This window comes from Pelodiscus sinensis, chromosome 5 (assembly GCF_049634645.1).
Source record: "Pelodiscus sinensis isolate JC-2024 chromosome 5, ASM4963464v1, whole genome shotgun sequence".
In the NCBI taxonomy this organism is placed as follows: Eukaryota; Metazoa; Chordata; order Testudines; family Trionychidae; genus Pelodiscus; species Pelodiscus sinensis.
The window spans coordinates 118,229,490-118,255,616 of record NC_134715.1 but is presented as its reverse complement, the minus strand read 5'-3'; the positions used below and the strand labels follow the sequence as shown (position 1 = coordinate 118,255,616).

Sequence of the window (26,127 nt, the reverse complement as noted above, 5' to 3'; positions counted from 1 at the left end):
AAGTAAGCAGCTATTAGGTGATGTGCGCAAAATACCTTCCTTAGTCACAGTCTTTCTTTTGTTCCCTGTAGTGCGATGATGATGGAAGGCCACATGTGGGCATCTTGGTTTTAGTGCTTTGATTTCTCTGCAGGGACTGGTGATGCAGTCAAATCTTGTCTGAGGAGTAATCGCAGACATATCTTAATAAAGAAGCCATCTGCCTTTGATATTTGTGTGACGCAGTGATATTTGCAGGAGTACTGAACTATAGCAAATTGGATGGGAGGTTTTCTTTTTACAGAAGCACAGTGCAAAATCCTTCATCAAATGTGATAATATATTTCAAAATTTTAAGTAACTTGTGAAGTGGGAGTCTTAAAACTTTTTACAGGCTGTTTTTACATGAATAATGTGCTATTAATCCAAAATATGTTACTGTGAAAATATAAATTGGTTAGTTTTTGTTTATATTGTATCAATGCATATTATGTCTGTGATTTTTTTTAATGGGTTTATATTCCGAAATCAACACTAAATTCTCTTTTCTGACAGGTATCGTTTATTTCTCTTCCTTATCTCCATAGTAATATGCTTTGTTGTGACCAAGTCCTTGCTGCTGACCTGCTGTTTGCCCATCTTTCTGATGGGTATGAGGTACTACTTCAGTAGAAAAGTTATCCTCAGCTATCTCGAGTGTGCGCTGCATACGGACATGTCTGATATTGAGCAATATTACATGAAACCACCAGGTGAGTATTAATTCCATGGAGGAAACATTCACCAAATCCTGCTCATGGAAAAATGGCCATTTAATATAGTTTCTCATGTCAATAGCACTGAGAAATCTTACAAATGGTCAGAATGCAACCTCCTGTCTGCATAAAATTTTAGGAACCACCCTAATTTTAAATACAGCCTGAAGAGACTACGGGTCCCAGCATGCAGAGTTCTCTCAATTTCAGCATTCTAGCATAGTAGCTGGGATCATGGGGAAGCACTGCATGCTGGGACCTACAGGTTTCATTGGGATGCACTTTTGTATTAAAGGTGGTTGCAGCAGTCTGTTTTATTTAATGCAGATTTATAGAGTCTAATGGATATAAGCAGTCAATGCATCCTATAGTTGACAGCATCCAGCATGGGGTGGGAGAGGGAGATGGAAGGATTTTTGGCAAAACTGATTAGAAGAACCCCTATGCATACCACCTCTTCAGATTTGATAGCCACGCATTTTAGTTATTCTGTGTATTTGCATGTGTCATTCAAGAAGAACTTTCCATAAACAAGTGTTTTGGAAGAGGAAAGAAACAGGTAGGTAAAGGGCTATTGTCTATCTGTACATGTGACATACGCATCTATATATTCAATGTGTGCACTGTTATATAAATTCTTATTATTTGTTATGTAAATATTTGGATTTCTTAAATCTTCATTAATAGAAGGTGGATTGTTACAGGAATCTGTCTAACGAACAGAGGAAATATCTTATCTTTAACTTTATTTTGTTTTTATATCTAGTAGGCACCAATATAGGGGGATATTTGAGTACCTCTTGATATCTAATATGAGTGATTAATATTTGAGGCTACAAATATTTCATTAATGACTGGTTAAGGGTGCAAAGCTAATGGCCAGTAACTTTCTGAAACTAGATTGTTATGCTACTCTAAAAGGTTTTTTTTTAATGTTTCTCCACCTCTACCCTCCTCATCACTGTTGTTCTACAAGTGCATGATACTCCTGCTGGGCATTTCTAGATGACTTAACACATAGTATAACAACTCTCTTCATTTAAAAAAATGCAGTATTAAATTATTTTTTTAAAAATATTCTCATTCTGTAATAAATATTAATATGCCTTCGAACAATTTTTCACATCTTGTTTCTCATTGAAATACACTAAGTAGTTCTCACAAATATTAAATCTGATTCTACTGTGTCAAATTTAAATCAGGAAGATCCATATTTATAGCAGTTGTCTGATTTGGGGCTGATGTATAATGTGCTTGTAATTAAAAAGTCAAACTTAATTAAAGAAGGTGCTACATTTAAAAATAAGGATTCAAACTAAGGTCATGTCTTCACTAAATTAAAGATTGATGCTGCTGCGATTGATTTTCAGGGGTTTGATTTAGTGGGTCTACTTAAGACCCACTAAATTGAACTTAAAGGTGCCCCCATCAGCGGTTGGTACCCTTGCTACTATAAGGAGAAAGGGAAGCTGATGGGAGTGTTTTCTTCCATTGAACCCCCACTGTGGGGATGATGGGAAAACTCAAAACGAGGTACGTTGACTTCTTCATATCTTGTTCAATCTTTCCCTTTAGTGTTAGACCTGTCCTGAAAAATGTTTAATCTCTGCAGTGGTTTTCAATGGGGGGGGGGGGGGGGGGAAGCAGTGTGGGATGTTGTGCAGCTTTTGTGAAAAGTGATACGACATTCTTGACAAATAAAAGGTATAATTTGAATTTGAAAAGTTGTTTTAGACTTGCGTTTTCATTAATACTTGTGAGTTGTATGGCTAATGTTCAAGTTATAAATCTCAATGAATTTATTTACAGCATTGGCATGTGTAGAAAATGAAGATATAAAATTTACTTAGATGAAGATTGAGAAACTTCAGCAGTTATTTGTTTTGCGTTAGTACAAAGAATCAGTAAAAAAGTGCAGTCACATTTTCACTGTGAATGAGACACATCAGTCTTTTACAGCATTACTCACCGTCTTTATTTGCTGACATCATGGGTCATTCAGTTTTGGAATAAACTCCTGGACTTCCTGGTTGTTGAATCTATCAGAATGTAAACATGGGTAGGCAGAGTTCATATGTTCCTTAAATAGAAGATTTACACCAGATTTATGGTTCTAGTGGTGCCTATTAAAGGGTTTCTCATGTCAGAAGGGTTGAATAACTGGGCAAAATTCATAGCCTCTGCTGAGGAGAGCTTCAGGTTTGGAACATGGTTGCAGCTGAAGGTTAGAAAGCTTCCAATGCATGTACCTATTCAGTGTGGATCCCCATCTAAAGTTCTCTGGCGTCTGTTTTCACGAGCATCACATTGTCTCTGCCTCCTCCCTCCTACTCTCAAAACATAAACAGCTTTCAGTTTCACATTCCCTCTCTTTGATGAAAGGATGAAGATAATATGTAAATTCCAATCAAAATATTTTATTCCTAATAATCTACTGTTAGGGCACAAGCCACAAGTTATTGCAGTGTGTCAATGAAAAGTGTTGGCTCCCTGTTGAAATTTGTATAGTACTGACAGCAATTACATATGTTATTTGCTAACACCTTTTCTGAAACCCAGGTATGAGTGAACTCCCATAAATTTCACAAGCTCCATTATTTTCCTTAAAACTGGATTTAAATCCTTTTATTTTTCTATGAAAATATCCCTATATCATCACCAGACTAGCAAACCTTTCTCAGTAGGTATGGCAGGAATATGTGGTGTCTTCAAAATTTAGTGAAAAACACAAAAAACTGGAATTCTAGTATTTGAGTGGAACATAGCCATCAAAACAGGTAAACATTAAGGCTGTGATTTTTTTCAAATATTTGGTCCCCAATGCCCATTAAGTTCAATAGGAGTTGGGTGCCTAATTCCCTTAAGCTGCTTGAAAAATCCCTATCTGCGTGCTTGGTATCTTTAAATTTGTGGACGATATGGGGAGAATGCTTGTTTCATACAGTGGTACATCAGAAAAAGGATAGATGGCCAGTCTTGAAATTGCTAGAAACCAATGGCAGCATGATCAGGCATTTGAGAAGTTTTACTATGGACTTAGATGGTATGAAAATTGTTACTTATTTCTAGTGCAATAACACTTGGGGGCCCTAATGAGGAGCAAGGCCCTGTTGTACAGTGAGATATAGACATGGTGTATATGGCAGGTATTTACCACTTTGAACTACTGCAATATTTTGGGATTAAAATGGCAAAAAACTGTTTCAAAATGACCCACAAGATTTGGTATATCTCAGTAAGCAGTACATGAGAGTCTGTAACAGACACGATCGCAGAAAGGTTACAGATTCCAATGGGATTTGGGTTCCTAACTCCTTTAAACTGTTTTGAAATCCCAGCCACAGTAATTACTAAAGAAAGCTTTGAAAGGAATTGTCTCTGTTGCTACTTCATGACCTTTGCTATAGATTCATTGCTTTCTCACTAGGCTTAAAGAACCAATGTTCAGCAATTCTTTGTGTTACTGGCGTGTTGGGATTTTTTTTCTTTTCACGTGTTTTGTAGAGTAGCTGTTTCTCTCTGATCCACTGATCCCAAATGTATTTTAGTTATTGCTGGCTTCTAAGTTTCACCCAGTACTCAGATACTTGGTGATGGTCACTGTATTTATAAATAAATACATAATGCTGACTGGAGTTTTTCAGTATTAAATTTGACAAAACTCAAGTTTTTTGGTTTTCTCACCTACTTGCCCCATTATTTAGGACCTTATCCAGCAAAACATTCATGCACACTCTTAACTGTAAGCATGTTAGTCCAATTGTCTGCCACTTTCTTTAATAGGAAGTGATTAGTACTTTCCTGAATTGGGGATTTAGTGCATAAAAGCAGATGACTTACAACATCTGGATGGTTTAACAATCTCATATTTCTAATTTTTTAAAAAGGTGACAAGTAACATTTCATGTTGGAAATGGTAGCATTATCATTCTGTTCCTTTATACCCAGAAAGATAGTTGGGGAAAACATTATAGATGACAAGGCATCATTGATAATTGTTCATTGTGATTGACTTGGTTTTTATTGTAAAGAAATTAATCTCTGTTGCCTGTCAGGGAAGCTGATGAAGTTTTGGGAAGCAACTAGCCTTACATTTAATGATAGATTAATTGGTCTGTCTTTAGAAAAATTTTGAGTCTAGTGTTGACATATGTGGGCTTTCTGATGTAATTAGCTTTATAAATCGGTAGTTGCAACAGTGAGAAGTTAATTTGAAATGGAACCCTGCCTCTAGTTGTTCTTAGCATAAATAAGATATGCACAGCTGGGGTTTTTTTGGTACAGTATTCCTGTGGTATGACAGTTTTGTTGCCTAATCAATTTCACAGCATCTCCTTAAGATTTAATTCTAACATTCTGTCATGGTTTTTTCAGTCTGTATATTTTTGCTGTGGCTTTGGTTTATTCAAAGATTGGGATCCAGAATGGAAAACCATGGAAAATTTAAACAGTTGACACTAAAAGGATTACTTTTAAACTGAGTACTTATAGCCTTTTTTCTGGTTCTGAATTCTGGTTAACTGTGTTTAAAATCTGGCATTAGCCCGGCAGTCCAGACCTGCAACCCACCCACCCCACCCCACCCCATGAGGCTGGCTTCCTGCTTCAGGGGCAGTGGAGCCCCAAGCCTCATGGGCCTGGATCTAGCTCATGGAGGGAGGAAGCAACTCCACATGCTGCCACTCCTCCTCCCCCTGGCTGGGGAAATGGCAGAACAGGAAACTGCTCACCTGGAGGCTTTTCCCGCTGCTCCTGTGGCTAGAAGTGAAGGGCATTAATCCACTTGTCATTTAAAGTGTAAAAAGCCAATTTTTGCATAAAACATGGTAGGAGTGTCTACACTTGCCAGTGACTTTTTTCAGTGAAGCTCAGAAGTTTCACTGCACACGGAAAACCACTTTCATGAGAGGCTTAGCAGTGATGTGTTTGTGGTGATATGCCACTGAAGATGCATTCTTCCTATTATACAGCTTTTAGCCTCCAGAGGATATCCCACAGTGCCCAGGTGACCCTTCTGGCCAGCAGCTCTGCTGTTCTGATGGCAGGTAAACGGATGTCCACCCCTTCCCTATAAAGCCCTGGGAACTTTGAAACTCCCCTTCCTGTTTTCTTGGCAAGTTTTTAGTTATCTGGTCAGGTGATATGGGCTGCTTCATGGAGCAAAGGAACTCTTGCTTGGAGCAATGCTGAGCTACTGGAGCGGATCAGTGTTTGGGGAGAAGAGACTGTGCAGGGACCCAGGATGTCCTAAGATTATGTCCCACCTGCATAAGGCCTATTCTCAAAATTGAGAGAGTTGCACTCTGGATAGAGCAGCGCACTGAGGGCAGCCTCTCAGGGATGTAAATGCTGCAGATGTGAACGCAATTTGATACCTGTGGGAGTAAGCGAGAACACATACCAGTGCTTTTCTTTTACCAGTTCCTATTATCGGTTAAACTGATGGCACAAAAACTCTGCAAGTGTCGACATAGCCTAAGCTACTCTTAGACTGAAATGGCAGGAATTTATACTGGTTTATCTAAACCATTTAAACTGAATTTATAACTAAACTGGTGCAGGCTTTCAGAGTGACTTCATCAGCTAAATCAATGGGCTAGGTTATGATTCTTACCTCACGTGTCTAGGTAGGTACGTAAGACCCTATCCCCTTGAATTCAGGTCTGATGTTGAACATTGCCCTAGCATTCTCTGTTCTCTCCTCACTTTTTCCCTCCAAGGGCATGGACAAAGCATGTACTGCTGTCGGCAACATGCCAATGGGCAGTGGTAGGTTGGCATGAGAGGGAAAATAAGTTGCATCGTGTATGCAAGAAAAAGGAGTAAGGGAGAAGTGGTGACTCTCAAATACAATTTCTTCCAGGGCTTTTCTTTGAGTGGCAGAGCTCCAGAGAGGTTGGCCTCTGTCCTACTTCAGGGTCTAATAGAAGTTTTGTCAAAAAGGTGACTTTATTGTAGTCTAGCTGAGATCAGAAGTTTGTCCAGTAAATGTACTTGTCAGTTAACAAAGTAGCATGTCCGGTATACAGTGGAGTGTTGTTTATTTTGTTTCCGAGTTTTCTTTTTGATGACCTCTTGTCTAGTTAGAGATCAGAGAATTCTGTCCTTTATGTTGTAGTTCTTGGGCCTGTTCTTCTCCTCTTGCAATGCGTTTATGCTACTGGAACACTATTTACCTCCTTACCAGTTTAGAGAGTTCAGTACCTGGCCCCTTGCTTTCAGGATGGGGATCTTCATTTAAAAATCATTTGCAAGTGCAATAGCCTTATTGCATGTAGTAGAGTTATGCAGGGTGTGCCAATACAGCAAAGAAAAACCCATGACTAGCCTGTGCCATCTGCCTTGGGCTGCAGGGCTGTTTTGTTGCTGTATAGACTTATGGGTGTGGGCTGGAGTCTGGACTATGACACCCTCCCACCACACAGGTTTATGTTGAGTAGTCAGCTCCTTAAAACCATTTTGAAACCTTCACAAAATTGCTTTATTAGAGAGGATGTAGGTAATGGAAACCTATAGTTAAAATTGCTTGATATTTTTCATTATAAGGCTCTTTTTTTCAGTTGCTTATACTTTTGCCCAATTTAAATTGTGTGGGCTGAAATTTTCCATGTTGGGTGGATGCCTGCCTGAGGTGCATAGGCTTTACGTAGTTTATTTTTCTTTGAAAGTTTGAACTAAAATGGTTCAGTAGTTTCCAACAGCCTGGCTAGAGGAAAAATATCTCCCCCATGTTAACAAATTGGTTGTAAGATTATTTCTTTTTTTACTGAGACAGTTGTATAACTTGGCTGGTGTGTTAGATACAGACAGTATCGCGGCTACCATGGCTGAAGTGTTAACTCCTTTGAAATGCCTTATTTTTAATCGCCTTTCTGAGACTGAAAAAATAAAGCCCTCAGAGTAAAGGTTGAAATGCTGCAAAATGTGGATGTCATCTGTTAGTTTTGCCTCTCTGGGCATTTCTTCAAGAGCATGATTGCGTACGTGCAAATAGGACAAAAGTGCATTGTCAGACTGCATCCCTTTGCTTTGTCTATCCCGTTTGTGTTAAAAGCAGGATTTTGCTTTTGCATATGCATCACCATGAATCAGAAGCAGATCTCATCTGAGATATACTAGCTTGTATGGTTTCCTGTATCAACATTAGATTAAATGCACCTCATATGAAATAACAGGTTACTTTTGTGTTACTAGGAAATCTGGATTAAAATAGAGCCCATAATGATACCCCTTGCTTCATTTTGTTCTTTGTCTCTAAGTATGCAAGAATATGTTGAAAGAGGTGCTTATCTAAATTAGTATTGGGATTAGTTGATGGTGATATTTTTTTGAAACCAGCAACAAACTACTTGTATTATATATTTTTAATAGCTGCAGTATGTAAAAGTGCCATTAATTAAACTGTAATGCTAGAAGTTTAAAGTGGAGTAAAGTAGACATCCACAGTTATTCAGATGTAATTTCTTTTTAAAGACTTTCAAACAGAAGCAACTCAAGGGTATTTTAAAAGTAAAATTATGGTAGTATCATTCATTTTATATTTTTATCCATCTTAGAGTATCTTTTAAAAACACTTCTATTTCTCCTAATTTTTGGACTGTATTGTACTATCAATGGATGTTTTAAGGTCTAAGGGGCACTGTGGAAATATAAGCCCAAACGGGAAAGTGCAGCATTGGCATCCATGCTGCAACCAGCGGCTAGCTAGCCGTGTATTTCCTCTTCTCCCTCCTCTCATGCTCTTTCCTAGGAATAATTACCAAAATGGAGGCTTAAAAGTTAGATTCCTATCTTACGATTTTCGAGCATGATCTGAAAATTAAGCTCCATACTTGGGTACCTAAATAACATTTTTAGAAATGCCTACCAAGACATACGTTTGGGTTTAGGGGTTTGACTTTAAGCTCCTTTTTTTTGAAAATCTGCACCCTTATGAGCCAGGTAGATGAAATCAGTGAATATTAGGCATCTCAGTGCTTTTGAAGATCCCAGTTGGTGCTTATCTGCAATTTTAGCCACTTAAATACCTTTGAAAAATCTAGCCCGATAGTCTTATTTGGTATTTAAATAAAAGTTCTGATTTTTTTTAAACAGCTGAATGCTATTTGTTTTCATTGACTGTTTGTTTCCAGTGAGAGGTACTGGGTACTCAGCACCATTTACATATAAGATGCCTAAATAAAGATTTAGGAACCTAAGTTTAGACTAGGGATGTGGATGGGAAACCAGTTAATTGGTTACCCGGTAAGCATCTTCCTTACATCAGGTGGAGGGCTGCTCCAGCCTTGCAAGGCTGGCAGCTGGAGCTGGAAGCCAGCCCCTGTAGCCAGCCCCAGCATAGAGGCTGGGAGACGACAACCAGCCTCAGCACGGGGGCTGGCAATTGGAGCCCTACGGGCTTGGAGGCTGGAGTGGTGAGATTCTGCTAGTCAGCTAAACAATTAAATGTTAGGTTAACCTACCATTTAGCCAGTTAACCGATTAACTGGAATTTTACATCCCTAGTTCTTCTGTTCTTATGTTAGTTTAGGTACCTGTTTAAAAAAATCTTGGCTGTCCTGTCCATGACTGTCTCTATCATAGGATTTCTTTTTGCATTGCAGTATTACTGAAGAATTTTTTTTAAATCCTAACAAAGCTATGTACTGCTGTATCAAGTGTAACCCCAGACTACTGCAGGGGAGAGCAACATAGCCGAACGTTTTGTCAGTTCCTGGTTCCGTAGCTAGGAGAGCACTGGAAAACCTTTTGTTGTGATTTGTTTTTGAAGATCTAAAGAATCAAGTGGAAGTTCAACAGTGGTCCATAGCATAGTTCTAGTTTTTTCTTATAAGAAGCAAGGAATTGCTCAAGCATCGTGTTCTGGCAAGTGCTTAGTGAGAGCATTCTTTAATCTTCTGATCTAAAACCAATAAAGAGTCTTTTTTTTTTTTTTTGCTCCCATCTGTTGTTCCTAATCTGTGCCAGTCATGCTGTAACTTTTGCTAATGGCAAAATAAAATCACAGAAAAGCCTCAGTCAAACTTTATTATAATTTAACATTTTATAATATGGTTTATAATCTAATAAATGATACAGTTGCAAATAGTGTTTCATAGAGGGCAATAGGTATGTGAGTCTTAGACTTGGGGCATGTCAGAGCTGCCCCTGTGCCATTGTAGCTCTGTGGTGTAGACTCTTCTTGTGTCAATCAAAGGGGTTTTCATGTCAGCATAGGTAATCACTGACCACCAACCCAGCTGCGTCTACACTGTGGGGAAAGTCAGTTTAATTATGATGTTCTGATATCTGAATTTTTTACATCCCAGAGTGACATATCTAGGTCGGTATTAATTTTAAGTGTAAATTAGGGCTAGTGAGGGTTATATGAACACAGCAAAAGCAGTGTGTGCAGGCAAGCCTAACTGAGCTTCCTTGCATCCAGCAAGTGTTGGTAAGAATAGCCGAACATGGGCTTTGGAACCTGCAAGCAAGCAGAGATCCTGTCCAGGTTCTACGGCAGTCATGATTCAAGTTAACTCAGGAAGTTTAGCCCATGCATAGCCTTTACTGTGTAGACATCCTCTGTTAGATAAGACATGTTTATAGACCTGTTAATCTGTTGGATTCAGACATTCAGTTCAGTAACTATTTGTTAAAACATCTGCTCATCGTTTACCCTTTTCATAAGCAATTTGTCAGTGTATTCTTAATGAAACATGTCACTGATGTCTCCTTTGAGAACGGAAGGTGTCATTTCCTGCCAGGTAATTCTACAATTTCTGGCATCTTATGGGTGTTGGAGCATCTACATCTTAACAGCAAGTTAGGGATTGAAAATGACTATGTGGCTTGTGTGAGGTCCCAATGTCTGAGTGGAAACTGAGTTTTCTCTCTGAGGCGTCTCCTGTTCTGTCCTATCAGTGTACTTGAACCTGACTTGGAAGCCACCTCCAGGGATATGTGAATACTTGCCTTTCTGCATATGCAATCGTAGGCCTCACTGCTAGTTGTAACAGTGGTGATTTTGTGGTGGAACAGCTGTGCACCAGAAGTGACCACCACCACATCTGTCATACAGTATTTCAACAGCGGTGATGTTGGAACTTGTTAGTTTTGGATTATTGGTGACTCGTTACTAGGTCTCTGGATTATCTTCTACCTGTCCTTCCATCTCTTCCCTCCCCCAATGTTCTCAGTGTGTGACAGCAAGTTATGTCCTTCTAGTCAGCCAAGGTAGACTGCACTCCAGCTGTGTCATACTACAGAGTATTTGCATTTCTAATTTCTGTAAGTCTGTTGGCCAGTGCAATGTCATATTCTCCAGTGCATTGGGATTCGTTTTGAAATTTTGGTATGCCTGGAGATTTCCCATATTTTGTTAGTGATGTTCCAGAGCCCAGGAAAATTCTCCCTGCTTTCCCTTTCCCCAACAAAGGTTTTCCTTTCCTTGGAGTTTACAATGTTCAGATACTTGTGGATGCTTATCATAGCTCCTCTTCATTTCTAATTATAACGGTTGCAATAAATATTTATATCCCTCATCTTGGAGTTTTTTAGACAGTGTTCCCTATAACCTGCACACTTGTGCAACCACTCAGAAGAAATTCAAATGCTGCCCAGCTGATTAGCAGAGCACCCCATAGGGATGTGAACAGTTAACTGGTAAGTCTCAGCTTACTGGTTGCAGTTAACTGGTAGGGGCTGGAACAGCTCCCTACCCATCCAGGGCAGGGGGCTGCATCGCAGGGAGGAGCTGCTCCAGCTAATCAGCCAGTGCAGTCTCTGTCCATGGCTAACCCAGTCCGGCTTGACACCCTTCCACCCCCCACAAGTTACAGGCTTTGCAGCGTATAGCTAAGCTTAGCTTTATACCGCAGAACCTGCGGTAGTGTGTAACCACTGAGATTTTTAGTAGTTACACGGTAACTTTTTTAAATGACTTTTTATATCCCTAGTGCCCACAGCTTTTTTTGTGTTTCTATTGCTGGTGCACATTCTCCCATTCCTTGGTGCACATAAAAAATGATTCTGCACGTGAATGGAAAAAAAATCCACATCAGAATGGAAAAGATTAGAGGAAACACTGGATGTACAAACCCTCATGGTTCAGAGCATGAAACAGTCTCTAACAAATAGAGGATAGGAAGATATGTTCCTTGGAGCTAGTTTAACTGCAAACAGCCAGGGTTCCTTGCCTCTTCCTTTAAAGCAGGGGTGGACAATAATTTTTGCAGGGGAGCTACTTAATGAATTTTGATACGTGGTCATGGGCCAGTTCCCCCCCAACCCAAGTGGTGGAGCCTGGGGCAGAAGGGGTAGGAATGGGGAGTAGCCTCCCCCCAGAGTTGCCTGGGACCGGAGGCCATGAATTAAAAACACAGCAAAGCGTTTGTGGCTCCTGGTCCCACTGCTATCTCATTGTCCTGCAGTTTCTGTGGCCATTTAAAGGACTCATTGCTCTGGCCGTGAATCATTTCAGAAGGAACTGGCTGCCTGAGCCACCACCAGGAAATTCAGTGACACGGGCAGCAGGATGTAAATAGAAAGCAGCCAGGTGCAGTCCTCCGCCGGATCAAAGTGTTAGGAGGGCAGGAGCGGCGTAAGGTGGGCTGCGGCAGCTGGCGCCCCCGCCTGCACAGCTGTCAATGGGGTGATGTCATCATCAGATGCCCCAGGCGCCCCATGACGTCATCATCAGGCGCTGTTGAATGCGGTGCCCTAGGCAATGGACAAGTCGGCCTATAGCCACGGGCCGCCCCTGTAGGAGGGCCAGGCCGGATTTGGTCCCTGGGCCACATCTTGTCTAGCCCCGCTCTAAAGCATCCAGTGCCAGTTACTGTCAGAGAACACTGAAGCAGACAGACCACTGGTCCAACACAGCATAGCAGTTCCTATGGAAAGGTTAAATGCAATCAGAACTGTAAAAAGTGGTTCTATAGGACATATAAAGTAACCACTGAAATCAAGAGTGCAAAAGAGACATGTCTTCCAGGCTGTTTATGGGGCAGTTGTTGGTGTTACAAGATTTCCAGGTACTTACCTTGCCAAATCACGCTTAGCTTATGAAATGTGGGAAGAATCACAGGCAATTGCAATATAGCTGGGGCAAGTGGTTAGAACCATAGAACACTAAAACTGGAAGGCACCTCAAGAGGACATCGAGTACAGTCCCCTGCCCTTATGGCAGGACCAAATACTGTCTAGACCATCCCTGACAGACATTTATCTAACCTACTCTTAAATATCTTCAGAGATGGAGATTCCACAACCACCCTAGGCAATTTAAACCAGTGTTTAACCACCCCAACAGTTAAGAAGTTTTTCCTTATGTCCAGCCTAAACCTCCCTTGCTAGTTTAAGCCCATTGCTTCTTGTCCTATCCTCAGAGACCAAGGAGAACAATTTTCTCTCTCCTCCTTGTGACACCCTTTTGGATACCTGAAAACCGCTATCATGTCCCCCCTCAGTCTTCTTTCCAAACTAAACAAGCCCAGTTCTTTCAGTCTTCCTTCATAGGTCATGTTCTCTAGACGTTTAATCATTCTTGTTGCTCTTCTCTGTTCCTTCTCCCATTTCTCGACATCTTTCTTGAAGTGTGGTGCCCAAACTGGACACAGTACTCCAATTAAGGCCTGATTAGCACAGAGTAGAGCACAGGAATGACTTCTCATGTCTTCTTTACAACACTCCTGTTAATGCATCCCCGAATCATATTTGCTTTTTTTGCAACGGCATCACACTGTTGACTCATATTTAGTTTGACCCCTAAATCCCTTTCTGCAGTACTCCTTTCTAGACAGTTGCTTCCCATTTTGTATGTGTGAAATGGATTGTTCCTTCCTAAGTGGAGTACTTTGGATTTGTCTTTATTAAACTTCATCCTATTTACCTCAGACCATTTCTTCAGTTTGTCCAGATCATTAGCATGTTCCCCGGGCGGTCGCCATTTTGGAAATTGACTAGCCCGGAAGAGCTGCCTGCGTCTACACGCAGCAGAGAAGGGCGATTCCGAAATAAACCCCATACTTTGAATTACCAGTTAAACCTCATGGAATTAGGTCAATTTCCAAAATGGCGACTGCCCGGGAACATGGTAAGGAAGCGCAGGATATTTAAATCTTGCACTTCATTTGCCATTTTGATCGCCCTCATTAGCCTCCCTAGTTTGAACTAGGGGGCTAGTGTAGACATACCCTAAGTTATTTTGAAATAATGTTGCTGTGTAGACATACCCTTAGAGACTAGTGTTACTATTTCTGCAGTGGTACTAGGCTTATTAATGGACACTAGTGGCCTGATTTTTTTTTTTTTTCAGAATTGCTGAGCACTTCCAGGTACCAACCACTGACATCAACAGGAACTACAGGTGCGCAGCACCTTTAGAAGTCAGGTCAGAAGAAAGGATTGTACTGTCCTATTCAGGGCTTGTTGGTGGCCTTGCCTTATGTTATCTTATTTTATTTCTACTGATCATCATGGTAACTGAGCACCTTCCACTGTAACTAAGAACTGCAGCCTTATTGTGGTAGGTCGTTCCACTGGGAAGCACCTCTAGAGTAGGAAGCTGTAAATCTGGCTGAATGCTTCATTGTCAACACAATTGCTCCGGAAGAGGGCAGGTGCGCTGATGGGTTGAGAATGGAGAGTTACTGATGTAGGCAGTGGTCAGGTATGTGAAGATCTAAAGTCCAGGGCCTTAAAATGACACTGGAAGCAAATCAGGAGCCACTGGAAGGTGTAGTGGACTGTTTTGCTCAGGAAGTGGGCAAAATTGTATGAACGGAGATCTCTGCAGTACTTCTCTGCATCTGGAAGGCAGATACTATCATAGCTCATTCTGGCTAGCTCCTTTCCTCAAAGGGGAAAGGCATATTTTCCTTGGAAGTTGGCATGTAAAATCCCATTTAAAATGATATAATTTAACTGGTTATGTTTAACTGAGCAACTGGCCTGCTGGAGCAGCTTCCCGCCAACGGTATGATGTGCCCGGACAGGCTGGAGCAGCCTCCTGGGCATGGCATGGCATGGCACAGGTGGGGGCTGCTCCAGCCAAGCTGGGTGCTAGTTAGCCAGTTACCCTGGTAAGCATGCTGGTAAGATAATGCCTACCAAGTAATCGGTTAACCCATTACATCCCTACTTGCACGTTGTAAATGGAATACTGCAGTTCTCATCACCGTTCCTACTTGGGTGACCAGGATTAGGAATGAACTTGGTTAGCCTCAAGATTGTGTGGTATTTTTGTGAACAGAAAGTGGGTCCTTCAAAGGAGGGAGAGGTTATTGTCTTGTTCAGCTCATCCAAGTGTCTTTTCCTTTCCCAAAAAACATCATTTCAGTCGTTTTCGGGCTCGCTTTGTGCCATCTACTCTTTGTGCCTGGATTCTTGTGATAATGTCTCTGTGTCTGCAGAGGAGGAGATATGGAGTTGGGTGTCATCAGTAAATAGTAGCCAATGAAGTGAGTGTGGGTAGGTGGGTGGGGGTGGGTGTGTCCAAAGGAGGTTCATATATATACCGAAGTAGAGGTGAAGTAGTACCGATCTGTGTAGTAACCACACAAAGAAGAGCCTGCAGGGATGAGAAGCAGATGTCCATTGCGTCTCTCAGGGGCCCGCCTGAGAGGAATGCAACAAAACATCTTAGTGCTTGCATTATACAAATCCAGCTATATTTGTCATTTCTACAGTGTATTGTGACAGACGCCATGTTTTACGTACAGTGATCCGCACTTTGGTATAACTCCATGGTATGAAAAGTGTGATCTGCATGTTGGCTGTGGTTGATTTTATTGCCAGCCTATTTGATACATGCTTACATACTCTCTCCCTCCATGGAATGCATGCATATGTATGCATGCACACGTGTATGTGCACACAGGGTGCAATTCTCGAGCTACAGTGCCAGAAATAGGGGGAAAATTAATTGCCTGAGACTGGTTCTAGGAAATCAGCTATGTATTGTCTGTCTTTGATTTTTTTTTAGGTTGCACAGAATCTGTGCCCTCAGCCTTTGTTTCTTACACTTACTGTAACAATGGCCATGCTGGGTCAGACCAGTGATCCTCTAGCACAGTATCCTCCTTCCGATAGTCTCCAATACCAGATTTTTCAGAAGGAATGAATAGAGCAAGGCAATTATCTAGTGACAGGGAATGGATCATCTGTTCCCAGTTTCTGGCAGTTAAAGGCATTTGAGTGATATATCCTTCAAGATGCCTTTAAAGAAGCAATAATGCCACATGGTGGTTCACACCAATGGATTATTTATATAACAGAGAATAGAGATTGGGGCAGTCTTAAGTTTTGTATTAACTGAAAGATGGTATCCTCTTCTAACTTGGCTGCAGGAAGAAGCATAAACTCTAATACCGTGCAGCATGAGCTTTTTAATTTTAGACTTGGGAAAATTCAATGGTAGGTTCTGCCTTTGCAGTGAAGCACCCAAAAAAATTTGGTACACTCAAGAAACTAAATACAAGTAATGATAAATGTTGATGTTCACAAATATTTCAAGCCAGCTGTGGCTGCTGTATACCATGTAAATATCATTTATTTATTATTAATTAGCACCTGTTACTGTAGTAAGTAGGGTCTTGATATAAAGCCAATTGAAGTCAATGGTCTTTTCCAGTTACAGCAGCAGATGGGGAAAAATAAACATGTCCGGGTCATTCAAACATGTTACAGGTAAAATGTGATTTGTTCGGCAAGTAGTATGTCTCCTGCCCACGGACCACAAGCAGATCCTGTCCATGCCTTCTCATTTAATTTAATCTGAATTAAAAATAAATCAGTTTGCACACATTTGTTTTGCGGGGCTAATCAGTGAGTGCAATAACACTTATATGAATCCAGTGACGGTTGAGAGAGTTTACCCTCCCTCCAAAAAAATAAGACCATTTAATTAATGGCCGAACTCTTACTCATGCTGGCGGGCACAGGAGTAGAACAACGGCAAAAATGTTCAAGTTCTAACTTTTTTAAATATGCAAAATATTTGGTTTGTTTCTAACCGACTGGAATTAGTGGTTGGTTATTCTGTCGTAAAACAACATTTATGCCTTGTATTAGATATTTGTAATCTAGACCTTGCTTTTAAAGAATCTTGGGCAGGAGTGGGCAATAATTTTTGATGGGGGGGGGGGCACTCCAAGACTTTGGCAAGTGTTCAAGGGCCTCACTCTTCCATGGTATTAATGGAGGAGGTGCAGGGTCTGGCTTGGAGATTGGGAGCAGAAGGGAGCTTGGGGTAAGGGATTGGGGTGCAGGAAGGAGTTTGGGTGAAGGAGGCAGCTCTGACCTAGGGCAGGGGATGGGGTGCAGGGTTTTGGAATGTAACCTATGGCAGGAGAGAGTTGTTACCTAGCAGAGGGGACTGCAGTACAGGAGATTGGGTTGTAACCTAGGATACAAAGGGATTGTGATCTGGGGCAGGAGATTGGGGTGCCAGATCTGGGTGGGGGGTATGGGTGCAGGAGGGGGGCAGAGGGTTTGGGTATATTCGGGAGGGGGGGCAGAAGTTGGGGAAAGGAGGGGCTGGGGTGCCAGAGGCAGGCTCTGTCCAGGAGACTTACCAGTCAGCAGCCCAACCAGCCTGTTGCCTGCAGAGCTAAATGCTTGCAGATCTTTAAAAAATTCTTATCCTACCTGCCTGCCTCACATCTGCACAAATTGCACTGCCATGTGATTGTGTGAATAACAGCCAGAAGGGGTGTGTGTAGTGCTTCATGTGATGCCTGTTATTCAAATAGGCAGCTCCTATTGTCCAGTTTTTGGCCAGAAGCTGGCCAATAGGATTGAGCTGGGGGCGGGAGTTACGCCTAAAGCCTTCCTCCCCCCTGGGATCACAGTTTGAAGAGAAACGGCCCCACAGCCGCTTTTCTGAGCAGTCTGTGACGCTGCGGGACAAGCAGGGGAGCCTGACTGGAGCTCTCCACTGCATCTGCGGGCCAGATCCGATGTCTTGGTGGGCTGAACCCAGCCCATGGGCCGTATTTTGTCCAGGCCAGATCTTGGGCCATGTCCTGCTCTAGGCAAATCCCATTTGTGTCTGGCCAGTCCGAGTGTCAACAGAATAAGTTATGTAAGGACTAACACATTTTGTCCACGATTTTTTTTTTGTCAGTGATTAAGACATCTTCTAAAATAAGACAGTCAGTGAGTACACATGGTAATATAAACCAGGCAGTTTACAAATAAATCTAGAAGTTTTTTAATTCTCTCTATTAGTTCTTTCAATCTGTGGAATTTGAATGATGCTCATCTACATTGAATACTTATCCAGAAAGCAGTGAAATCATAGTTATAGATTTATACTGGATGATAGAAACCAGATATTAATAATGTTCATTTTATATGGTTCACTTAAACATAAAACTGCAATATAAAATTTGTCTTGTAAACTTATACCAGTTTCTAGCAGCTGTCTTCCAGAATTGGCACTGATAAGATTCATTCCAGATGTAAAGCGAACATGGCGATTGGTTAGATTTAAGGGTTTTAAAGCACCTTTCTAAAGATTATTAATTTATAGAAGGTCTGACTCTGCATTTCATTAGCTTCACTGGGAATTTTGGATGCATAAGGAATACAGAATGTCAGATTTTTTTCTGCATAACTAAATGGTAATAAATCAGTTTGTCTTTCCTATTTATTCCTTTCATTATCAAAGCCTTTAATTTTTTTTTTTTTGCCTTCTTTTTGGTCCACTTTTGAAGATGGCAACCTGCATTCCTTCTTGCTTACGAAGCCATGATGATTTCATTGAGGTTATATAATTGGTATCAATGACTGCATTTGCCCAAAATTGTACATCTTGGTATTCCATGCTTAATCAAATGCTTCAGCAGGCTTTTAATCCTACACTCAGAGAAATTTCAGTTTATTGGCTAATGATAGCAGTTGCTCATTGAAGGCGGGAAAGAAGCATGCTCTGCCAACTTACGCCTCCCAGATTTTATGATTCATGTATGATCTCTTTAAATTGTGGATGGATGGAACATCAGGCTCCACTGAGCACCACAGTTTGGGAGGCCCCAGTCTCCCTCCTGTAACTGTCAGAATGAGGGATTCTTTTTACGTCCGTGTTCCCTGTAAATTGAGTGCTTGGGTGGCCACTCAGGAGAGATTCAAATGCTTCCCACCTGATCAGAAGAACACCCACAGTGGGCAGCATATGTTTCTAATGCTGGTGCACATCTGCACATTCCTTGGTGCACATGACAAAATTTATTCCACCCCAGATGGAAACAATTAGAGGGAATGCTGCTTTATATAAAGCATTACGGTGTTAGAACTACACCAGTGAAGCTGCAGTGCTTTAGTGAGGATACTACTACACCAATAGGGTTGTTTCTCCTGTTGGTGTAATGAATGTACTTCCCCCAGGACGCAGGAGCTATCTCAATGGGATAGCACCTTTGACATGGTGCTGCCTACATGGAGGGACGTATAGGTCAGTATGACTTCACCATTTGGAGGTATGGATTTTTCACACCCCTGAGTGACACAGCTATACTGACAGTTCTGTATTGTAAGCCAAGACTCTGAGTGTTTTCTAATGATTTCTCAGCAGACAGGCTGCAGTTATTTATTTCTGGCTGACTGATAGGTGGTCTCTTTTTTTTTTTCCTCTTTTCTTTGTGGACCTTGCTAATATTTTCTCGTTTCCCATTGAATTCTTACAGCACCACTGCACAGTACAGCATCTGTGTGCAGAATTAATGTTCTGCACAGAATTCTCTTTCCCCCTGAAGAACTGGTGCTGCTGGCTGCCACTAGGGGCTGCTGGCCCTACCAGAGCCCAGCTCACAAACAAAGGGCACTGTATGGAAGAGGAAGGGCAGGAGGTGTTGGAAGGCTCTGGACATCTGCAGTTCCTGGGACATTCTGTATGAAGGGGGTGGTAAACTTTATTGTATGTACAACCCTAGGACTCAGCATCAGGCTCTTTCTCCCTCTGCATCCCTGGACTCTGAGGGTGATCTCTGTGTGGATGTCTGGGTTCGGGGGCACTCGGTGGCTGGGCTCTAGGGGTAGTGGCTGTGGGTTTCTGAGCTAGGAATTACCCCACTGCTGGGTTGTGGGTTGTGTGTGCCCTGCAACACGGATGGAAAAGATTAGAGGTAGCATTGTTGTGGAGGCTACACTGTGCCTTTTAATTGGGGGTTGTAGAATATGTTGTCTTCTACAGCAAGTGTAATGAACGACTTTGGGTCAGGGTCCATTGACCCACAGGAAAATCAATCAGGGACCACACACCAGGACAAAACAAAACAAAAAACACCAAACATTCACTGACCTGGCCTCCAGGTGAAAAGGAGGGGGAAAACCCTCACAAATGTGGGAGTGGGATGCAGGTCTGGGAAGGAGGAAGGGTGCAGGAGCAGGATGAAGGATCTGGGCAGGAGGATGCAGGAGTGAGGTGCTGGGTAAGGGAGAGAGCGTGCAGAGTTGGGGGTCTGGGCGGGAGAGGGGATGCTGGTGCAGGGCCTGGGGGAAAGGATTAGGGTGCACACCAGGTGCAATTTCGGGGGGCATAGATGTCTCCATGTGGCCCTGCAAGCTGCTCCATGTGACCCCCCCTCCCCTCTCGGCCAGGCAGAGCCCCATGGGCCCAGTCCGGTTTGCTTTGATTGGATTTACAGCAGGGAACTTCCCTCCTCTCCCCTCCCCTCCTCTCGTCTCAACAGCAGGAAGCCAGTACTCCTGCTCCAGCCACGGTGCATCCTCACTCCGCTGCAAGGGTGGGAGCCCCATGCCCCAAGCCTTGCCACCCCGCGAACCATAGGTTCCCCCACCCCTGTTCTATAGAAAAATACCTGGGCCATTTTGCTGCCTCTTAGTGCTCCCCTTGATGTGTGACTTAGCACTCCCTTTCCTGCAGCCCAGTCCTTTCAAGGCATAATTTGCATACTGTGGAAAAATAAGGCAAAAGGCATGTTTTAAAATTCCTGCTGTTTGCAACTCTAGATGTCATCGAATCATAGGGTTATCACGTAATCAAACAGAAGGTGTTTGTGGGTAGGATTTGGCCTTTGTATCTTCAAGGAGATACAGAAATGAGCTTTTACATGCATAGCTTCAGCTCTAGTGTTTTCTTTTCTGGGCATATTAGTATTTAATAACTGTAATTTAGCAATTAACACAGTCTGAAATCTTGAGAAATTAGCTCGTTCTAGGTATGTGAGAGTGAGCCTGACTTCCAGGACAAAACAAATTAGATAAAATGGCATGAAGTTGTTGTATGCTAATTACTTGGGGGAGGAGGGAGTCTGAAAAGAGGAACAAGTATTGTTGATTCTCTGACAACTGCAATAAATCAAAACCCCCCTCACCACTTGCATCTTTCTGCTCAAATGCATGGGCTGTAAATCCTCTCTTAATTAGCAAGCCAAAGAAAGCCAAATTTATTAAATGCATCATCACTGTATGAAAAAATGTAGAATTCATAAGGCTGACCTAGGTAGAAGAGTTCAATAGGAGTCCGTGAAGGATAGCATTCCTCATCCCCCCCCCCCCCTTTTCTTTTTGTAGTTTTAAGTCATTCACTTAATATTTTCTCAATGCTTAGTTTCAGATTAAGTAAGTACTTCTGGCTTTTTTTTTTTTAACTCCATTTCTTAAAGACGTAGGTTAGAGTGGTCATTTTGCAATGCCTGGATGCCTCTGCTGTTAATGTCCTTTCTCATATTTAAAATGTTTGTGAAATGAACATCCAGCTGAAGAAAGTAATTGACTTTGCACTATTTATGGCTTCAGCCAGTCATGCAGCCAGGTACTGTGAAAGCTACTCACACTTGAGTCTGGATCTGCAACATATTCTATCACGCTGTGAGGTGAGTTCTCATGGGGGCCTGGGCTCAGATGCTGAGATGGAAGCAAGATTCAAACAACATACAGTGTGTTCTGCCTCTGGCTTAGTGTCTCTGGGGGCAATATTCTGATATGTAGGGAAATAATTGAATCTTGCAATGTACTGGCTGTAGTACCTGTCATTTAATGGATTTTGTGTGTAACTGAGGTTAGTGATCTCAGACCAGAGGATGTTTTTTCCTTTTGCTCAAGTGATAGAGGCCTGTGTCCTGTGTTTGGGGAGCAAGGACAAGAGTTCAAATCCCCACTTCCTGGCTGTGTGTGATGTGTAGTAAATCTGTTTTCCGTGTATGAGTAGACATGGAGTTTATGGGGGGTGACCAGTGGTGGATATGGTGTTTAATAGATGGCTGTTTCTAGATAAGGGTGTTCTTCTTGCATCAGGTATGTGTGCTCTGAGCAGTGCACATTTTGATAATGAAATTTCAGAGCTTTTGCTTGGTAGGGAGGAGACCAATGAACATGTGATCTCTTTCCAGTTTAATTTAATTAGTAAAGACTGTACTACCAGATAATTCATCCTGAGATGAAGACAGAGAAATGAAATAGAAAAGGAACAAGGCTAGCTAGCTGAGCTCTATTTCTGACTGGAGGCTAATCCTTTTGTTGTTCTTCTATCTCCTCCTTTTAGGGTTTCATCTAGACAGCAGCTCCTCCAGCCGTGTCTTTCAAATGTTGCCTGATCCGAGGGATGTCAGTCACATATTTGGTGCCTTCATTCTTACTGAGAGTTAATTGTATCAGAAATAAGGAATAATGAAACTGAGATTATACAGAGATTTTTACATAAAGGAAGCAATTCCACAGCACTCTGAGGGTATGTCTACGCTGCCACCCTAGTTTGAACTAGGGTGGCTAATGTAGGCATTCAAACTTGCAAATGAAGCCCAGGATTTAAATATCCTGGGCTTTATTTGCATGTTCCCGGGTGCTGCCATTTTTAAATGCCCTGTAGTTCGAACTACCTGCCCGCGGTGACACGCGGCACAGACTAGGTAGTTTGAATTAAAGCTCCTAAACCAAACTACCGTTACTCCCCCTGCAATATCTTATTTCGAAATAACGCGTCTACACACACAATGCATTTCGAAATAGCATTTGTAGAGCTTTCATACTAGCAAGGTGGGGTAACTTATTGCCAAGGATGCAGTAAAAGGTGATTATAGAAAGGAAAAACAACCAACAGGAGTGTAAAAACTTAAGATAAAACAACTGGTCTCTAGAACACCAAAGATAGAGCAAATAATTGTAAGACATAAGATAAAAGGAGTCATCTCTCTGTTTTATCTTGCAATGCGTTCATCTCTCCTTATCCTGTTATGACCCCTTTCTTGGTCTGTTGAGCAACACAAACCTCTGGTGTATATATAACATATATCAACATTACATGTCCTTTAAATTGACCTGTGACCCATGGACTTAAATACAGCACACACAAAATTGTCCTATAGCCCTTGAAAATACCTTAATGTGGTCTTTCAAGAAAGGGGGTGGCTGGTTTTTTTTGTTTAGGTTGTTCTGACTGCTCAATACACTGTCAGCAGTACATGATTAAACCTGCTTGTCTTCCTACTGCTGGTATGTACTGTAATGCCAGTGATCTCTCTGGCTGAACATCGACCTCAAGAGATAATCAAGTGGAGGGAAATGTTTAAACATGTTTGCAATAAGTTTTTGAAACTGGACTGTCCAAGATTATCTTTCTAAGAATGCTGCATAGCCTAACTCAGATTTTTTTGGGAGCCGTGAGAGAAATCACCGTCTGTCTAACCAATTTTAATATAGTATTTAGCTGTTAGTTTCTGCTGAATTCAAAACTCTTTGATTTGAATAAAGAGGCATCTGAATCTGAGTACGTTGTTATACTGCTGTAACTTGTGCATACTCATTGGTGGTACAGCATACATCTTTATTAATATCCTGGATGAGGGGATGGATAGCACCCTCAGCAAATTTGCAGATAACAATAAACTAGGGGGAGAGGTAGATACGCTGGAGGGGAGGGATAGGGTCCAGAGTTTCCTTAACAAACTGGAGGATTGCGCCAAAAGAAATCTGAGGTTCAACAGGGACAAGTACAGAGTCCTGCACTTGGGACAGAAGAATCCCAAGCACTGTTACAGGCTGGGGACTGACAAGCTAAGCAACAGTTTGGCAGAAAAGGACCTGGGGAATACAGTGGATGAGAAGCTGGATATGGGTCAACAGTGTGCCCTTGTAGCCAAGAAAGTGAATGGAATATTAGGTTGCATTAGGAGGAGCATTGCCAACAATCTAGAGAAGTGATTATTACCCTTTATTCGGCTCTGGAGCACATGACCTATGAGGAGAGGCTGAGGGATTTGGGTTTATTTAGTCTACAGAAGAGAAGAGTGAAGGGGGATTTGATAGCAGCCTTTATGGTCTCAAGTTGCACTGGGGGAGCCTTAGGATGGATATTTAAAAAAAACTATTTCACTAGAAGGGCGGTGAAACACCGGAATGGGTTACCTAGGGAGGTGGTAGACTCTCCATCCTTAGGGTTTAAGTCCCGGCTTGACAAAGCCCTGGCTGGGGTGATTTAGTTAAGGTTAGTCCTGCTTATGGCAGGGGGCTGGACTCAATGACCTCCTGAGGTGTTTTCCAGCCCTGTGATTCTATGCCACCTTCTGATAGAAAATGTTTGCTTGCTTTACCATAGAAGTTGTATAGCCAGAGGTCATCTAGTTCATCCGTGGGTGCTAAGATAGGACCATATTACCCAGTCTGTCCCTAGCAGATGTTTATCTAACCTATTCTTAGAAACCGTCAATGACAGGTTACCAAGGGAGGTTGTGGAATATCCATTCCTGTGTTTAACTATTCTTATTGTTAGACAATTTTCTTAATATCTAAGAATTAGTTTAGGTTTGCCTCAAACTAAGCCAAATACTCTTTGGCCTTCCCTATGTGGAAATGGAGAACACTCTTTGTAACAGGCCATAGCGTATTTGAAAACAGTTATCCCCTCTCAGGCTTCCTTTCCCAAGACTAACTGAGTTTTAAATCTTTCCTCAGAGGTCAGGTTTTCTAAATCAGTGGGTTTCAACCTTTTTTTTTTTTTTTTTTTTTTTTTTTTTTTTCCATGACCCGGTTGAAGAAAATTGTTGATGCCTGTGAGTCAACATAATTTGACTAGAGTGTAGGCTCTGGGGTGGGGCTGAGGATGAGTGCTTTGGGATGTGGGAGCGGGCTCTGGCTTTGTAGGGGAGGGACAGGACTGGGGGACAGGAGGGGCTTACCTTGAGCTTTTCCTAGGCAGCAGTTCACTGGGAGTGCTAAGGCAAGTTTCCTGCCTCTTCTGGAAGTGTAGACCATGCAGCTCGCCAGCAGCAGGTTCCCAGCTAATGGGAGTGAGGAGCTAGTGTTCAGGGCAGGAGCAGTGGGCTGAGCCCTGTACATTCTCCCTCTACCTGCACCTAGGAGCCGGGCCTCCTGCTGGCTGCATCTAGGGTGCAGTACAGTCTGAAGTGCCAGAACAGGCAGGCAGCCTGCCTTAGCACCCCCCCACTGGTCACCTGATCACCCTACAGCAATGAGACCCATGTGCCTGACATTCCATGGTCCTTAGTTTGAAAATCACTGCTCTAAACCTTTTATCGTTTTTGTGTCTCTTCTCTGGACTTTCTCCTGTTTGATCACATCTTTTTATTTTTTTTTTCAAGTGTGGTGCCCATAAATGGACACCCGACTCCAGCTGACACCTCTGCAGTGTCAAATAGAGCAGGACAATTACCTTCCATGTTTTACTCCTGCTAATACATTCCAGAGTAATATTTAGGGTTTCACAACAGCATCACACAGCTGACTTATGTTCAATTTTTGATCCCCTATCACAATAGCTCCTTACCTGCAGGACTGTAGCCAGTTGTTTCCCATTTTGCATTTGTGCATTGATTTCCCCGCCCCCTCCCCCCCCCCCCCCCCCCCAGTGAAGGAAACACAAACCTACACAATGCCCAAGCTGGGATCAGTGCAGACTTGAGGTGGGATAGGTAATTTTGTTGTTGAGTATGAATGAGAAAAGAATCAAGTACATTTTTAGAGAGGCTGAATATTTGGACTTGAGAAGTCTGGGAGTTGCACAAAAAACACACAAGGCTGAGGATCTAATTAGCCCCTTTTGGACAAGGTTCACATGTGGGGATGTTTGGGTGTGACTGAAACTGCATTTATAGACATGTGACCATCCAGAAAATGAGCAGAAATTATATTTCTTAGGGTAGGATAGTGATGTTGTGTGTTATGAGTGACCTGGGAGATGAGCTTGATGCTGCTGCTATGTGACAATTAAGCTTCAGACACTTCCAGGGGAGAACAGAAAGCTGAAAGCCCCACAAATAAGTGGTAAAATCAACTGCTGGCATACTATGCTACTGGATAGCTTTTATAGTACATTAAGGTCTTTTAGGAAAGCTTGCAATAGCCTAAGTGGAGTAAGCATTGTGAGCTATGTACAGGTTTGCTTATGAGTGTATGTATTTGTATGTAGAAAACTGCGTGGTGCAGCGTCAATTTC

The 26,127-nt window shown here is 42.1% G+C and overlaps 1 protein-coding gene across 3 annotated transcripts in view; it reads left to right on the top strand.

The window, feature by feature from the left end:
• Positions 1-26,127, top strand: part of NAT8L (N-acetyltransferase 8 like) — a 52,244-nt gene that overhangs the window by 3,023 nt on the left and 23,094 nt on the right. For 2 of the 3 annotated variants that reach the window (XM_006134724.4, XM_075930887.1), the window contains exon 2: positions 567-731. The exons of the other annotated variant lie outside the window; for it this stretch is intronic. In XM_006134724.4, the coding sequence (XP_006134786.1) occupies positions 567-731 (165 nt within the window). The remainder of the gene's footprint in view (positions 1-566; positions 732-26,127) is intronic. 3 annotated transcript variants of the gene reach the window in all.